The sequence below is a fragment of the Mixophyes fleayi genome, chromosome 12 (assembly GCF_038048845.1).
Source record: "Mixophyes fleayi isolate aMixFle1 chromosome 12, aMixFle1.hap1, whole genome shotgun sequence".
NCBI lineage: Eukaryota > Metazoa > Chordata > Amphibia > Anura > Limnodynastidae > Mixophyes > Mixophyes fleayi.
The window spans coordinates 82,180,902-82,196,623 of NC_134413.1; the positions used below are offsets into that span (position 1 = coordinate 82,180,902).

Sequence of the window (15,722 nt, forward strand, 5' to 3'; positions counted from 1 at the left end):
AAGCCATACGCCTTCAAGATGTGAAACATAAAGTCCCATGAGATCCGGTCGAATGCCTTCTCATTGTCCAGGGTCAGCAACATGGCCGGGATAAGTTTCTGAATCCCAACTGATTGTATTGGAACAGATCCGGAAGGACTCTGTTGAAACGGGTGGCCAGGACCTTTGCATATATCTTAACATCTACATTAAGGAGGGAGATAGGATGGTAGTTTACGCAGTTTCTAGGGTCGTTTCCCTTCTTATGTGTGACTACTATGCACACTTCCAGCATCGATTTAGTGAAGGGGTTGCTGTGCAAGATAGCATTGAACAGGGTGTGGAGGTGGGGGAACAGGGTCTAGGAGAATCGTTTGCAGTAGGTATCTGCTAAAGGGGTGCTGCCAGGCGTCAGTTTATCTAAGTTATACAATGTAGAGTAGAATTTCTGTAACTCTATAGGGTACAGGCTGTAGAGGCAGACTTCAGAGCCATAACGTTATTTTGGGATTTCTGAGCCCTCAAATGGACGGCCAAGATTTTATCTGCTTTCTCTCCTTTCCCGTAGAACGTTTGCCTCAGCCGTTTCAGGGCCACAGCAGTGGATTCCAAGAGAAGGAGATTCAGGTTAGACCTTACCGTTAGAAGCTTATTCAGGGTAGCATCATTTGGGGAGAGTTTGTGTTGTCTCTCCAGAGTCTGGAGTTCGATAGCTAACTGTGCGTTTGGAGATAGAAAGCTTCTTGTGCCGTCAGGCCATGCTAATAAGGTGACCCACCACCACCTCCTTATGGGCTTTCCAGAGAGTCATGGAGGGCATATCTGAAAGGTCATTGAGAAGAATGTATTCTTCTAAGAGAGTCTGCAGCCCAAGAGTAAGTTACTAGGTCATTAAGGATAGTGTCATTGAGGTGCCATATGGTAGGGCAAGAGACTATATCTGAGAGGTCAGCAGAAATGGGGTCTGGTCAGACCAGACCATCTGATGTATGTGAGCTGCCCGGAGTTTCAGGGACAGATCGTGGCTTAGGAAGACCATGTCTATTCGTGAATAGGTGCCGTGAACCTGAGAGTACAATGTATAGTCTCGGGAGGAGGGTTCTCTAAGAATCAAAGAGAAGATGGTGAGGGACGCCAAAGCCTTGGATTTACGGAACTCCGAGCCACTGGCAAGGGGAGCCAGAGTGGACGACCTATCGACAGTGTCATCTACTGCAACATTAAAGTCTCCTGCCATGATCACTTCTCCCTGGCGGACCTGAGAGAGCAAGGAATCTAGGGCAGTGAAAAAGAGTGTTGATTTTGATTCGGAGCATACAAATTAACTAGTGTACATAAGGTATAGTTGAGTAGGATTAGAAAGCGACCGTCGGGGTCAGAGTAGGATGTCCACAGCTTGAACGTCACATGGGAGACACCCCGTTTCTTCTATCTAGGATCGCAAACACGGAAAGTAAAGGGGTACAGTCTAGACTTCAATTCCAGATGTGAGTGACAAGTAAAGTATGTCTCCTGGAGAAAGACTATATCAGCCCTATGTTGTTTAAGTGTGAGATAAAGTGTTGTACGTTTTTGTGGGCTGTTCAAACCTTTACCATCCAGGGAAAAGATCCTAAGAGCCATTGGGAGGTGGAAAATGGCCCGCCCCAGTGAGGGTCAGACGTGTTGGAGGAAAACAAAAAAACAAAACAATGTCAATACTGTGGCAATGAAGATAAAGAGAATCAGAAAGTGCCTGAAGTAAGAAAAGATGGAAGGGACAGGAGAAGGAAAAAAGGAGAACAGGGAAGTGGACAGGGCCAGTATGTGGGGCCACATCTGGTCCGTGTGGCTGGCCAGGAAAAGTGATGGTTAGTGCCTGTGGCAGGGGAAAGCCAGGCAAGGGCAGCATACCCATTATGGGGACGTGGCCAGGGACACACAAAAGGGTCTAGTAGTTTCAACCACCTCCAGACCAGGGTAAAAGGGCTGAGATGGGAGCCAGGAGGAGGGGGAATGTCGTGAGAGTTGGGGGGACAGCTACTACCGTCATCCAGAGGTCCGGTCATATAAACAGAAATGGGGCAGTAGCAATCTGAAACAGAAAACAACAGTGTAAACAAAGAAAATTAGTGAAGAACAAGGCGGGATATCATCCCACGCCTAAGGCACACAACTCCTCCTACTCTGTATGAGGAGGTCAGAAACCCAGCGATCCATCATGGAGAGAGATGAAGCAAGGCAGCATCTGGTGAAAAGAACACGACAAATACATATCAAGAAGGTGGAACAGAGGCAGGTGGTTTAGCGGTTCTTGTCACAGTCGTCCACATGGTATTCTGGAGCTTTTGAGGGGAAGAGGTGAATCCCAAGAAGCTGGAGCCTGGTCCTTATGTGTGGGGGTGAATAGGAGGGGTCGGGAGTCCCAAAGTCTCGAGGAGTCGATCTGCGTCCGCCATAGCCCGGCAGAGTGAACCTTGTTATGATGCCAGAGGAGAAGACGAAGCGGAAAGCCCCAGCGATATCGGATATTGTTGTCCTTGAGGATAGATGTCATTGGTTTAAATTCACATCTCTTGAGGGTAAGCAGGGCAATGTCCTGGCAGATTTTTAGGGAAACATCGTCGATTGAGATGGCCTTAAGAGATTCCCATAGAATCGCCTCTTAAGTGGTGTAATAGTGACAATGAAGGATGACATCCCAAGGTTCGGAGGATTCCTGAAGACGAAGGGCTCTGTGGACTCTGTCCAAATGGAGCTGATCCTCCAGGGTGGCATGAGCTAGACGTGCAAAGAGGTTTTTCAAGTACTGATCAAGGAGGGATTGGTCCACTGTCTCAGGAATACCTCTGATGCGTAGGTTATTATGCCGGGCCTTCTTCTCTTAATCATCTTGTTAATCCTGCATATGGAACATATCTTCTTGTAGGCGCTGGAGGTCAGCCACCATGTCCTGGTGTGAGGAGACTACTTCATTCATTTTAGTTTCCAGGTTGTCTGTCCTATCCCCAAGGTCATGCAATTCGGCCTTCAGAGATCCAATCGCCTGCACCTATTTCCTCATCTCCTTGACTTCACGGAACAGGGATTGTAGATCTTTGTGAGTCAGTGGCGAAGAATCTGAATCATTGCGGTGTTGAGAAGAAGCACTCGGGGTCTTTACTTCCGTGTAGGCAAATTTTTAAGGCTCTGAGGGAGGTCTGAGCCACCAGTTCCTGCCCCATTTAGGCATGATAAGCTCAGGAATGAGGACACAAATAGATCAAACAGGATGTGTAATTGTGAAAGTATCTGTGTTTCGGTTAGAAGAAAAGGCAGTCTTACGACATTCCAGGAGATAACCCTGACCCAAGGGCCATGCGGAGCGTCACAGGTTAATCCATATCACGGCTTACATAAGTACAAAACAGTGCCCAGCTGAGCAGAAATGCAGAACTCTCCTTCCCTGGAAGTGGGCAGAGGTATCAGAAGAATGCTGCTTCCTGTGTGCTAGAATGGGACAGCTGAGTCCAGAAAATGAGCCCACTATGTGTGTATATGATAGATAGTCGGTGCTGTAGTACCAGGGGCAGCAGAATGCCAGGCCCCTATCAGGCAGCGGGTGCCAATTCGTCCCAGTGCACTATCCAATGATGATGCTGAAAGGTAACAGGGCTCCCAGTTGTTGAACCACAGTGGTGTTTGTGGGGGACAGCAGGCCCACTTTCAAACTTAACAGACAGTCAGGTATTAGAGGTTTGTGGAGAGATATTTATTTCCACCAAGTGGTGGCAACACTGAGCCACTGAGAAGCCACGGTCTGACAGTGAGCCTGGCTAGGCAACAATTTACCCCTGGAAGCCAAGTCCTAACGTGTGCAGATGGGGTCTTAGAACATCAGGACAAGCCTGAGGACTGTACGGGGTGACCAGAGTGGAAGGTCCATCTGATAGGGTACATAGGCAGGAGCAGTGTTCCCTCAGGTGCAGACAACTGCAGTTATCGTCTGTAATTCCTCATACACTGCTGGGGACTGATGGAGAACAGGTGAACTGATCTGGGGTTGTAGAATGAAACTTACCCCCTGCAGGGTGATGGATGGAGAGGTAGGCAGAGTCTGTGTGCTCCATGCGTGGAGGACAGATCAGGAGATATGCGGCGGCTGGACCATAGGGTTGTAGGAGGCCCGGTCCTCCTTCATGCACCCTTGGAATTGCAGGGAGGGGGCCCCGTTTGAGGGGTTGGTCCGATTGGGGCATTTCTCCAAATTATGGCACCCGGGAGTCCGGTGATCAGGGCAGCTCCGGTGACAAAATAGCGTCCGTCGAATCCAGAAATCAAGGCAGCGGCTTTCAGCACGGATTAGGCCTCAGATGCGCCAGGTGGACTGGGAGCAGGGGGGCCACCCCAATGTGAGTCCGAGCTGTGGCGGAGAAAGTAGGCAGCAGTAGGTGACAATTTTGGCTGGTTACAGGCCTGTGAGTGACGGAGAGCCTAAGACGAATGGGGTTCCACAGAGATCAAATATAACGCGGCCGACCTAGATGGCTGCCAGGCCACGCCTCTGTGGAATGAAAACAGCAAACCGTTACATATGTCATAGCGGTTGTATTTGTAAAATAGATCATTATTTTATATGTTGCACAGTTCACCCCTAAAAATTTCAAATAGGTAAAGCTTATTTACCTTTTTATTGATGTCTCTCTTAATACACAGGATTACACAGTAGTGATAAAGAGATCTGGTGAGTGTGTGACACCCAGGAGCCGCCCCTGTGTGTCAGGAGGATTGAGCAGGACCCAGAGCCCCATCAAGGTGCCTCCACCTCACGCACTGATACGTGAAGGAATCATTGACCAAAAGATCCTGGAACTGACCAACAAGATCATTCAGCTGGTGACTGGAGAGGTGACTGCTGGGAATGGGACATTATACAGTAACACCAGGGGATGTGTCTGGATGATGACACTGTCATTGTGTTGTCAGGTTCCTATAAGGTGTCAGGATGTCACTGTGTATTTCTCTATGCAGGAGTGGAAGTATTTAGGAGGACACAAGGGTCTATACGAGGACGTGAGGATGGAGAATCACCGGATCCTCACATCACTGGGTAAGAGGAGACTTTCAATTATTGTAGAGGAGACAATAGTTCTGAGAGCCACCTAGATACACTCATCTGAGAATCACATATATTCAATTTCTTTTTCCTACAGATGGATCAAGTAACACAAATACCCCAGAGAGATATCTCCGTCCTCTTTATTCACAGGATTGTAAAGCGGAAAATCCCAGTATCCCAGAGGAATATCAGGTAGATGACATTTTATGATCTCTTCAAATACCGGAACACTAATGTGACTTTTCATTATATGATCTGTAAAAAAAAAAAAAACACATTACAAAAAAAACCTTTGTGGCTCTTATACACTGATACACTTCTGTTTATTATGGATTTATTAAATCCGATATAATTAAATGTGATTTTGTTTTTTATTTAATTTTTTTGTGGGCTATTCAGGACAACGTCGTAAATGATAATAAAGTAGAAATTACAAAGAGAGAGGAAGAGACGTATGTGAGGGGTGATCAGCAGTGTAAGGAGGAGGAAATCTCTACAGATATCAGTACAAGTAAGTAATAAACACTTATTACAGAAGAGTCACATATTCTGCTTATATAAACAATGTAATCAGTCACTGTGTGTTTCCTACAGATGGATCCAGTAACAGAAATACCCCAGAGAGATATCTCCGTCCTCAGGATTGTAAAACGGAAATTCCGATTATCACACAGAAGTATCAGGTATATGACATTTTAGGGTCTCTTCAAATACCTAAATGTCAAGGTGACTTTATTATATTATCTGTAAAGAGCTGTGTGGATCTTATACACTGATAGTCTTCTGTTTCATCTCAAATAATTAAATCCGATATTAATAGATATAATATATTTTATTACCATAATCCTCTTTTTGATAACTCTCACAAGTTTGGCTCTCTACCTCCTATCCTCTTTGTATTGCTTCCTTTGTTCTAGTTGTATTTTAATGTAGTTGCTTTCTCTATTGTCTCTTGCATTGATTTTTACTGTTTATATTGTTTCTCTTGTCCCCTACTTATCTTTATTTTTTTCCAGTTTATTTTTTTGTTCATTGTGCGGCGCAGCGGATTCTATGGCGCCATATAAATAATATGATATTGTTTTTTGGGCTATTTAGGGTAATGTCTTGACTGACATTAAAGTAGGAACGATAGAGGAAGAGGAAGAGACGTATGTGAGGGGTGATCAGCAGTGTAAGGAGGAGGAAATCCCTACAGATATCAGCACAGGTGAGTAATAATCACTTATTACAGAAGAGTCACATATTCTGCTTATTCAGTCACTACAACAATCTCTTATTCTACACCCTCCTCTGTCAGTAAAAACTATTGAGGAAAAAGTATAAATACTGGTGGATCCTCAGATGCTATAACGTATCTCATGGAATTAATCACTAATGGTATAGACATTAATAAGTCCACCTTATAGAGTTCCCAGCAGACAGCTGATGTCAGCAAATGCACATAACTGGTATAAGGAAGATCGATGGACATCTGCTCTCCATATGATTACTGGTGTATGAGTATCACGGTACGAAATCAATTTGAGCACGTGGTGTTAAAATAGGTCTTACAAGGAACTTATTTTGTCATATGAGGCTATAATCTGTTCTCTGTGTGGGGTTGTATCTTGAAGATACAGAACTCTATAAAGAAGAACGTCTAAAAATCTGTTGTTGGACATTAAACTCTATAAGGTGGACTTATTAGTGTCTATACCATTAGTGAAAATTTCCATAAGATAAGTTATAACATCTTTGGATCCACCATTATTTATTTATATTTGTATTTTGGGAGCAAGTTGAAGCTCATTTGGAGTGATAGGGCTGCTGCTGGGAATTGGAGCGCTCTAGGAGTGTTATTTTTTCCTCATTAAAATAAAAATATCTGGACAGTGGGGGAATCAGAAGCCATCAGCCCCAATTAGACTCCTGATCTCCTCCTCACATCATATCATTGTGTGTTACCAGCCCAGAGATCTGACCAGTCTCCTCCTCACATCATATTATTGTGTGCTACCAGCCCAGAGATCTGACCAGTCTCCTCCTCACATCATATCATTGTGTGCTACCAGCCCAGAGATCTGACCAGTCTCCTCCTCACATCATATCATTGTGTGCTACCAGCCCAGAGATCTGACCAGTCTCCTCCTCACATCATATCATTGTGTGCTACCAGCCCAGAGATCTGACCAGTCTCCTCCTCACATCATATCATTGTGTGCTACCAGCCCAGAGATCTGACCAGTCTCCTCCTCACATCATATCATTGTGTTTTACCAGCCCAGAGATCTGACCAGTCTCTTCCTCACATCATATCACTGTGTTCTTCCAGCCCAGAGATCTGACCAGTCTCTTCCTCACATCATATCACTGTGTTTTACCAGCCCAGAGATCTGACCAGTCTCCGCCTCACATCATATCACTGTGCTACTACCCCAGAGATCTGACCAGTCTCTTCCTCACATCATATCACTGTGTTCTTCCAGTCCAGAGATCTGACCAGTCTCCTCCTCACATCATATCATTGTGTGCTACCAGCCCAGAGATCTGACCAGTCTCCTCCTGACATTGTCTATGTAGCTCATGGGACGTCAGTCTGACTATGAAATTACCTATGAACCTCCTGTACACTACCTCTTGTTCTATCCACAATCCTCTGTGTGCTACTACATGTGACATTACCCATTATTTTCCCTGTGTGATAATCCATTAATGATCATATCAATTTCCTGTATATTAACACTGTAATACTAAATATACTAGATGATTCCCAGACAACAACACACCCCATCACAACATACACTTCACACAAACTCCACCTTCCTGGACACACAGAACTATAACCACACACCCGTTGTTGCACAATAGCTCCCCTCCAGTATGTGCTTGGATACCCTGTACTGTTGCTCTTCATCTGCTGATCTGTCTCTGTGTTATGCTTTGCCCTTAAGCTTTCTTCTACTTTGTGGTGTTACTATCCGCTTCGGGTTTGTGGACACACCACCAGCTAAGATTGACATAGCTAGAGAGAGGTAATGTAGAGTCTAAGTTACTGCCGTTATTCAACAGGGCCTGCAGAAAAGCAGGATAGATTTGGCTGCCTGTAGTTACTAGGTCGAGTTCCACCAAACTGGCCCTTAGTTTAGTTGACAGAGCACTACATGCAATTGGGCAGAATAGTCATGCTAGCCGAGGTCCGCAGGATAAACATACAGAATCAGCAAGCAAAGAAATAGCTAGGAAAAACCAAAGGTCAAACTTGTCTGTCAGTAAAGTACAGAGTCAAGATCCAAGTATCACAAAGTCAGGAACAAGTCAGGTCAATAATCCAGAATCAAACAGTAAACAGGATAAGACACTCAGGAGCTCAGAACAGCAAAGCTGATACTCTAGAAGGGAATGACAGGCAGAGCAGGTTTATATACTGCTTGGAAGTTCAACTCCCCACCTCTGTTATGTCGGTAATCACCTGCTTGCAACTCTGTAAACTTGCATCAGCTGTGCTCACCATGCCGTGCATAGAAAGTTCAATACTGAGTCCTGCATCTAAATACAGACTTCCTGACAGTTGCCGATCTGTGCCCTCCTGCATTCTCCTTCTCTGTCCTAATGCTCTCTGCTCTGTGCAAGGGGGCGAGAGTAGTGTAAACCCATGGCAGGACTTGCTGCTAATTTTGACCATGCCTACTACGCTTATTATGGTCCAGTGTTTGTGTGTGCTGGTAGTGTCTAGTTGGAGAATGTCAATGGTTGTTAATGCTTCCTGTCCAATTGTTACGGCAACCAGGGCGGCATAAACTTGTAGAACTAGTGGAAGAGGTCTTCACCTAAAGCAGCCGCCTTTCTCGTAGAGACTGGTTATGCTCACAGGTACTTGGATGCCCCCGGGAATTACACTCAGTGTAGTACAAGTTTATGGTCACACGGCAGCACTCAGGTATGGGAGGTAATACACGGAGTAGGGACAGGCCAGAGGTCTGCGGACTGGACAGAGATGATGATGTCTAACTAGCCTGACAGCACAGGTGGAGACGTCTTCTACAAGCTGGGTCAGGGACCAGGCAAGTGTTCAGAGTCCGGGTACAGACAGCAGGTCAGGGTCACAGGCAAAGGTTCAGAGCCTGGGTAAAGGCAGAAGGTCAGGATCAAAGGCAAAGGTTCAGAGCCTGGGTACAGGCAGGATCATACACAGGAAAAGCAATCCAAGGTTAAACACCAACACAGCACAGAAGCAGGTAGCAGACTGGAACAGAACACTATAACCGGCAGTGAGGCTCAGTCCTCACTGCCTTAAATAGTACTGGGAACCAATGAGTGCACAGAGTGTCAGCTGTAATAATCAGCCAGGTGGCTGAGATAATGTATGCCTCCAATCAGCCCTCGAAGGCTCAGTCTAAATAGCCCTGCGTGCGCACGCTCGGCTGTTTAACAGTTGGCCGGGCGCGACGGCAGGGAGCAGCAAGCGTCCCGATTGTTGCATAGGCTATCGGGATGAGGAGACCGGAAGTGATGTCCCGGTCGTCATGGAGACGGCCAGGACGCCAGAGACCAGGCACGGTGAGTTGCGGTGGTGCCCACAGTCGCTGCGGCTCCTGACGCCTATTATACTGGCCGGGCAATGTGTGTGCCTGGGAAATGTTACTCGCCAAAGTCTGTGTGTTGGCTGGAGTTGTCAGTCTTGATGAGTCCATGCAATGTTCGTAATGTGGTTTTATAATTGTAACAAAGTGGTTGTAGTTTGCCAATTGAAATTAATACAATTGGCCTTCTTGAACTTGCCTCATGGTATGAAAATGTTGGGCATTATAATCTATACATTTATTTTATCTCCAGCAGATGAATGCAAACGCAGGAATATCTCAGAGGGACAACTTCTTTTATCTACAGATTTTGTAAGAGAAGATAACAAAAACATCACACAAGAGTCTCCTGGAGAGAACCTCATTACCCTAAATATACCTCCAATACTTCACAGAGCAGATAAAACATCTGATCCCTCTAATCTTGAGGAATGTTCTACTGCAAACAGAGATATTTTTACAAATAGTACAGTTCATCAAAATGATGCAGCCTTTCCATGTTCTGAGTGCGGGAAATGTTTTACACGGAAATCAGTACTTATAATACATCAGAGTATTCACACGGGTGAGAAAGCATTTGCATGCTCTGAATGTGGGAAATGCTTTCGACAGATATCAGATCATGTTACACATATGCGAACTCACACAGGTGAGAAACCATTTCTCTGTTCTGAGTGCGGGAAATGTTTTACACAGAAATCAGCACTTGTCAAACATCAGAGAGTTCACACAGGTGAGAAACCATTTCCATGTTCTGACTGCAGAAAATGTTTTTCACAGAAAGCAAGCCTAGTTGAACATCAGCGTATTCACGCAGGTGAGAAACCATTTCCCTGTTCTGAGTGCGGGAAATGTTTTACACGGAAATCAGTACTTGTCGCACATCAGAGAGCTCACACAGGTGAGAAACCATTTGCATGTTCTGAGTGCGGGAAATGTTTTGCATGGAAATCATGCCTAGTTGAACATCAGAGTATTCACACAGATGAGAAACCATTTCCCTGTTCTGACTGCGGGAAATGTTTTACACGAAAATCACATCTGATTACACATCAGAGAGCTCACACAGGTGAGAAACCATTTCCATGTTCTGAGTGCGGGAAATGTTTTACACGGAAATTAAATCTTAACATACATCAGAGAGCTCACACAGGTGAGAAACCATTTCCATGTTCTCAATGTGGGAAATGTTTTGCACAGAAATCAAGCCTAGTTGAACATCAGAGAGCTCACACAGGTGAGAAACCATTTCCATGTTCTGAGTGCGGGAAATGTTTTGCATGGAAATCAAAACTTATTGTACATCAGAGAACTCACACAGGTGAGAACGCAGTTTCATGTTCTCAATGTGGGAAATGTTTTACACGGAAATCAAGCCTAGTTGAACATCAGAGAGCTCACACAGGTGAGATACCATTTTCATGTACTGAATGAGGAAAATAGTTTACATAAAAACAAGATTTTTTGAATATCAGGAAATTCACATAGTAGAAAAGCAATTGAACATGAAATGAGGAACAACCGTAATTTTAATATTAAAGAATTTGATTTTATTAATGTAAATTAAAATGGGCTTATACATGTATGTGTGTGTGTATATATATAATAACAAGACCTCCTTGTTGTTAAATAGTGTACTGAGTAATGTATAATTCTGGCAATGAGCTGGAGGTATAATGTGGGATCTAGACACTGTACAGTATGTTTATTCATACCCACTCTCTAATTGAGGGTGTCAGATGGTTTATATAATTAGTTCTCTAATCTGTTACTTTCTCACTGGGGATTGATTATAAAGCTTCGACAGTGTGGTCCCACATTGTAAATGTAATTTTGTGATGCCATGCAGCTATTTTTTTTTACAAATTCTGCCATTTATGTGGTATGCCCATGGCTAAGTAGGACAAGATGTGTCTGCAGTGCTGCAAAACTTTGCTTCATCCTATGGTAAGGGCTGAGGGCATTTGGACTTTCCTTGCTGAATGTGGTTTAGATGCACATTCACCAGCATGTGAATAATTAGAGTTTGTTTTGCAGGGCGAGATGTTTTAATGAGGTTTAAAGTAGGGATAGGAAACATTTAATGTTTCATCGGAAGAATCGGTTAGATGGTTCCGATGTTTAACCCTGCAATGGTGAGGATCCAATGTTTCCTCACCACCGGTAGATTCTCCTTCTATGTTTTCTGATGCTTACAGATGGTGTTTTTTTATTTGTCTTTTTAATTACACTGTGGTGCTTTGCACTAACTGCTGACTGGCTCTGTCTCACAACTAAAGAGAGTCTGACAAAAGACACACTGAACTGGCTGCTGCTGCTGGGGTGGTGATTGACAGAGTGAAAGACACTCTGGTCAGCCAATCAGCAGCAGCACATAGGACAGCCCCACCCCTGGCTCACTGCCTCTGGTGCTGCTCTCAGTGAGTCACTGGTTGCAGGGCTGGCTGGTTACAGGTGCTCCGCCAGAGAAAATAAAGGAGAACCCACTAAGATTCTGGAGGCTGGTGGAACAAACATTCCCAAATCTGGGCAAAATAGCGAGACGATATTTGAGAACTTCAGAAAGCCTGTTCTCAGGTGAAATGAACAGTAAAACCAGAAATAGGATAAAGGGGAAGCTACATTCAAATTTACTATTTCTGTAGAGGGCGGATGAGAGAATTTGGTGGCCAATTTTTCCAATATTCTCCTCCCATGTTCAATTGCTTTTTTTCCCCTCTGTGTTTTTTTTTTCCCCTCTGAGTAATGACCATAATTAATCTATCCCAATAGTATACCCCTATATTGCAAAAAACAACAAACTTCCAGTTTCAATGTATGTACAGTTTTTGTTATTTTATATGATCAGTTTATTAACCTGTTGCTACTGATGCAAATCTAGATTATAATAAATAGCGCTGTGTGTGAGCAGTGATGCCAGTGAGCTGTTTCATTATAGTTTTACTAGTTTTTGTTGACGCTTCGTGTTGTTTATTTCTGCCGTAACAAATTTGCTTTATCCCAAAAACATGTTTTACTTCTAAAAAAAATCTGTAGTAAATACAGTCCCGATGTCCCCGCACTCGTACTTTATGACATAAGTGAGCTTCATTTTGAAGAAGAAAAAAATATAAAAGTTGACTTAAATGAAGAGGGTGGTCTAAAGGAAAGTAGGCATGATTTTGAGTTGTGGGGTTTTTTTTTTTTTAAACTATTTGTAGAGGAAACAACAGGAACAGTACAGATAACATTTTGGACAAGAAAAATCTTAATAATCAAAGTGTTTTCTCTGAGTTTTATACTTTTATATCGGTGGGGGAAAGAGAAGGGAAGGGAGGGTGGGGGGTAGAAAGGCACAAATATTGTCAACAATATAACTAATAAACCAATAGGCACGCAAACTTGGAACATTGCTAGGAAAAGCTAGGGCACACAGTTACAATGACTGCACGAGAGGGGGGTAGCATACAGACATTACTCACCATCCGCGCACCAATTCCAGCCTGGGGGGTCCAGAGGCGGCCCAAGAGCTATGTTCCATCTGCAGGAGGAGGAGCCGTACTGGAAAGGCAGCTACGGCTTTCTAGAAAGTACCACGGGGCCCACACCTTATCAAAGTTATATGATTTATCATGAAGGTAGCACGTTATACTTTCCATGCTTGCGACATGTCCTATGTACGACCGTAACTCCTGCATAGAGGGAGCCCTAGGGTCTTTCCAGTGCTTTGCTATTAGGGATTTAGCGGCTGCCAGAAAATGGGAGATAAGCTTGTTAGAGGGCGCGCTCTCATCAGGTATAGGGCGAGAGAGAAGGAATGACCAGGGATCCTTACTTATCTGTTGTTCTGACACAGAGTTTATGAGTGTAAGAACCATGTTCCAGAAAGGAACTATGCGAGGGCAGGTCCACCATATGTGTAGCATCGTACCTCTCTGGCCACATTCCCGCCAGCAGCTCGGAGTGGCTGTAGGAAACATTCGAGACAACTTATCAGGAGTATAGTACCACCTATAGTACACTTTATAGGCAGTTTCCTTAATTAATGTAGAGATCGAGCTCTTGGCAATCCCCTCCCTCACCTCCTCCCAGCATAAGTCGTCTGGAGGAGGATCCAAGTCATTTTCCCATTCCCGCTCATGTCGGCCTGGAGTATCGAAGGTATAATCTATGAGCCAATTATAGATCTGGGAGATCATCCCCTTAGTGAGAGGTGAATGTAAACACATGTACTCGAAGGAGGTTGGGGCCCGAAGAGCCTCCTGGGGGGGCAAAGACATGGCGTAGTGTCGAACCTGGAAGTACTCAAAAAAGAGCGGACAAAACGGTTCAAATTTATGATGAAGTTCAGACATAGAAGCCCAAGTTTGATTAACCACCAAGTCCGAGACCACCCGTAATCCCGCCTTTATCCAGTTTTTAAATTGTTGGGTTGAGTTGCCAGGAGGGAAGTGTGGGTTGCCCCAAAGGGGAGTCAGAGGTGAAATAGGGGAGGACAATTTATATTTGACCCGGCATGAGTCCCAGAGGGATAAGCAGAATTTAAGAGATTGGAGAGAGGAAGCCGCTGGTGGCCTATCTATATTAGCCAAACCCCAGAGTGATGCCATGGAGGGGACCCCAACATAGTGGGTCTCCAGGTCCACCCAGGCTATGGACTGATAAGGCGCATAAGTTACCGCCACCTGGGTCAAGTGGGATGCCAAATAATACAATTTAATGTCTGGAAATCCCCTGCCTCCTCGGGCCCTGGGCTTCTTAAGCACTGCTATCGAAATTCTAGGGGGCTTGGCACGCCATATAAACTTTAGAAAGGAGGAATGCTGAGTCGTGGGATTTACACATTCCATCCATGCACGTATATGTCTTAGCTCACAGAAGATTGCACACTTTGACAAAGACAAGGTTCCCAGATGTGGAATGTGGGTATATATGTTCTAGGGCAATAACTAGCAGTATTTGTGTAATATTATATGCTCTGTGGGGCTGCATGTTTTCCAGTTGGTAAATTATTTCCAATGGATCCAGCAATTCTCTGGTTGGGTTTCCTGATAAAAACGTTACTGTAAATGGATTCCTCATGTACTTTCAGCAGCTGGATGTCTTGTACCATCTAGATAGTAAGAACCTCTCTCGTCTTCTCTTTGGACATCATTCAGGAAGTTATGGACATTTCCTTAATAGACATATTGAAGGCTCCTTTCATTTACTTGTTGGACAAACTACTTGGTGTTATGATGTCACGGGATACAGGAAACTGATGACATGTAACAATTTCCTGCGTATACATATATATACTATTATACATATTTGCTATACAGTGGTTCATGTTTGATTAAGGAGTTGTTGGCAGGGCTGCCATCAGAAATCATGGGGCCCAGTACAAATGAAGCAGGCAGGGCCCCCCCGATGAACGCCCCCCCCCCCCCCCCAAAAAAAAAAACAACAAAAACTTAATTTATGACATTACGGGAGAAAATAACTATTATCCCTCATATCCCTCAGGAAATACAGCTTAACCCATTATCATACTTGGAAACCTAATCTCCTACAAAATTCAGAGTAAAAAAAAATGTGATAATAAAATATCCTTAAAATATACTTACCCAGATGTTGCAGCTGCTGCTCCTTATTCTTACAGCGGCGGCGGGAACATCCGTGTGACGTCAGGTCACACGACATCATCACTCAGGGGCGGATTGGGAACTTAGAGTGGCCCTGGAAAAAATTCTGGAAGTGGCCTAGCATGGGCGGGACCAAACAGTGGGCTGGTCCAAAACAAATGTAGGCGGAATTAACTCAATTATCTATTACCACATCAGTTATCAGTGGCAGGTGAGGCTAACGGAACACGCAGTGGTAGGCGGAGTCACAGTGAGCAGACACAAAGAAAGGTTATAAAGTATTGTGCTACACCCCAAGTATTTAATAATGTAGAACTGAAAACTGCCATGTAAGAGGAGTGTGACTATATTGTGTAAACAAAAAGACATTTGGCACACCGCACAGACAGGCCCTGCCAGCCTCCTACCTATAAGAAAGTCATTCATTCAGAGGTCCCTCTCCCCTTCCTATACCATCAAGCATTGAATTCTGACTAAATTGCTCCTCACATGTGCGAGTAT

The 15,722-nt window shown here is 44.4% G+C and overlaps 2 protein-coding genes and 1 pseudogene across 5 annotated transcripts in view; 1 reads left to right on the plus strand and 2 right to left on the minus strand.

The window, feature by feature from the left end:
• LOC142108562 (uncharacterized) overlaps positions 1 to 15,722 on the plus strand; it is a 365,380-nt gene that overhangs the window by 214,262 nt on the left and 135,396 nt on the right. Inside the window, 1 exon segment of the mRNA XM_075192316.1 lies at positions 5,651 to 5,739. Coding sequence (XP_075048417.1) covers positions 5,651 to 5,739 — 89 coding nt within the window.
• The window catches only part of LOC142108568 (uncharacterized), a 131,821-nt pseudogene that overhangs the window by 101,962 nt on the left and 14,137 nt on the right, over positions 1 to 15,722 (minus strand).
• Positions 1 to 15,722, minus strand: part of LOC142108565 (uncharacterized) — a 150,141-nt gene that overhangs the window by 27,570 nt on the left and 106,849 nt on the right. The window lies entirely within an intron of this gene.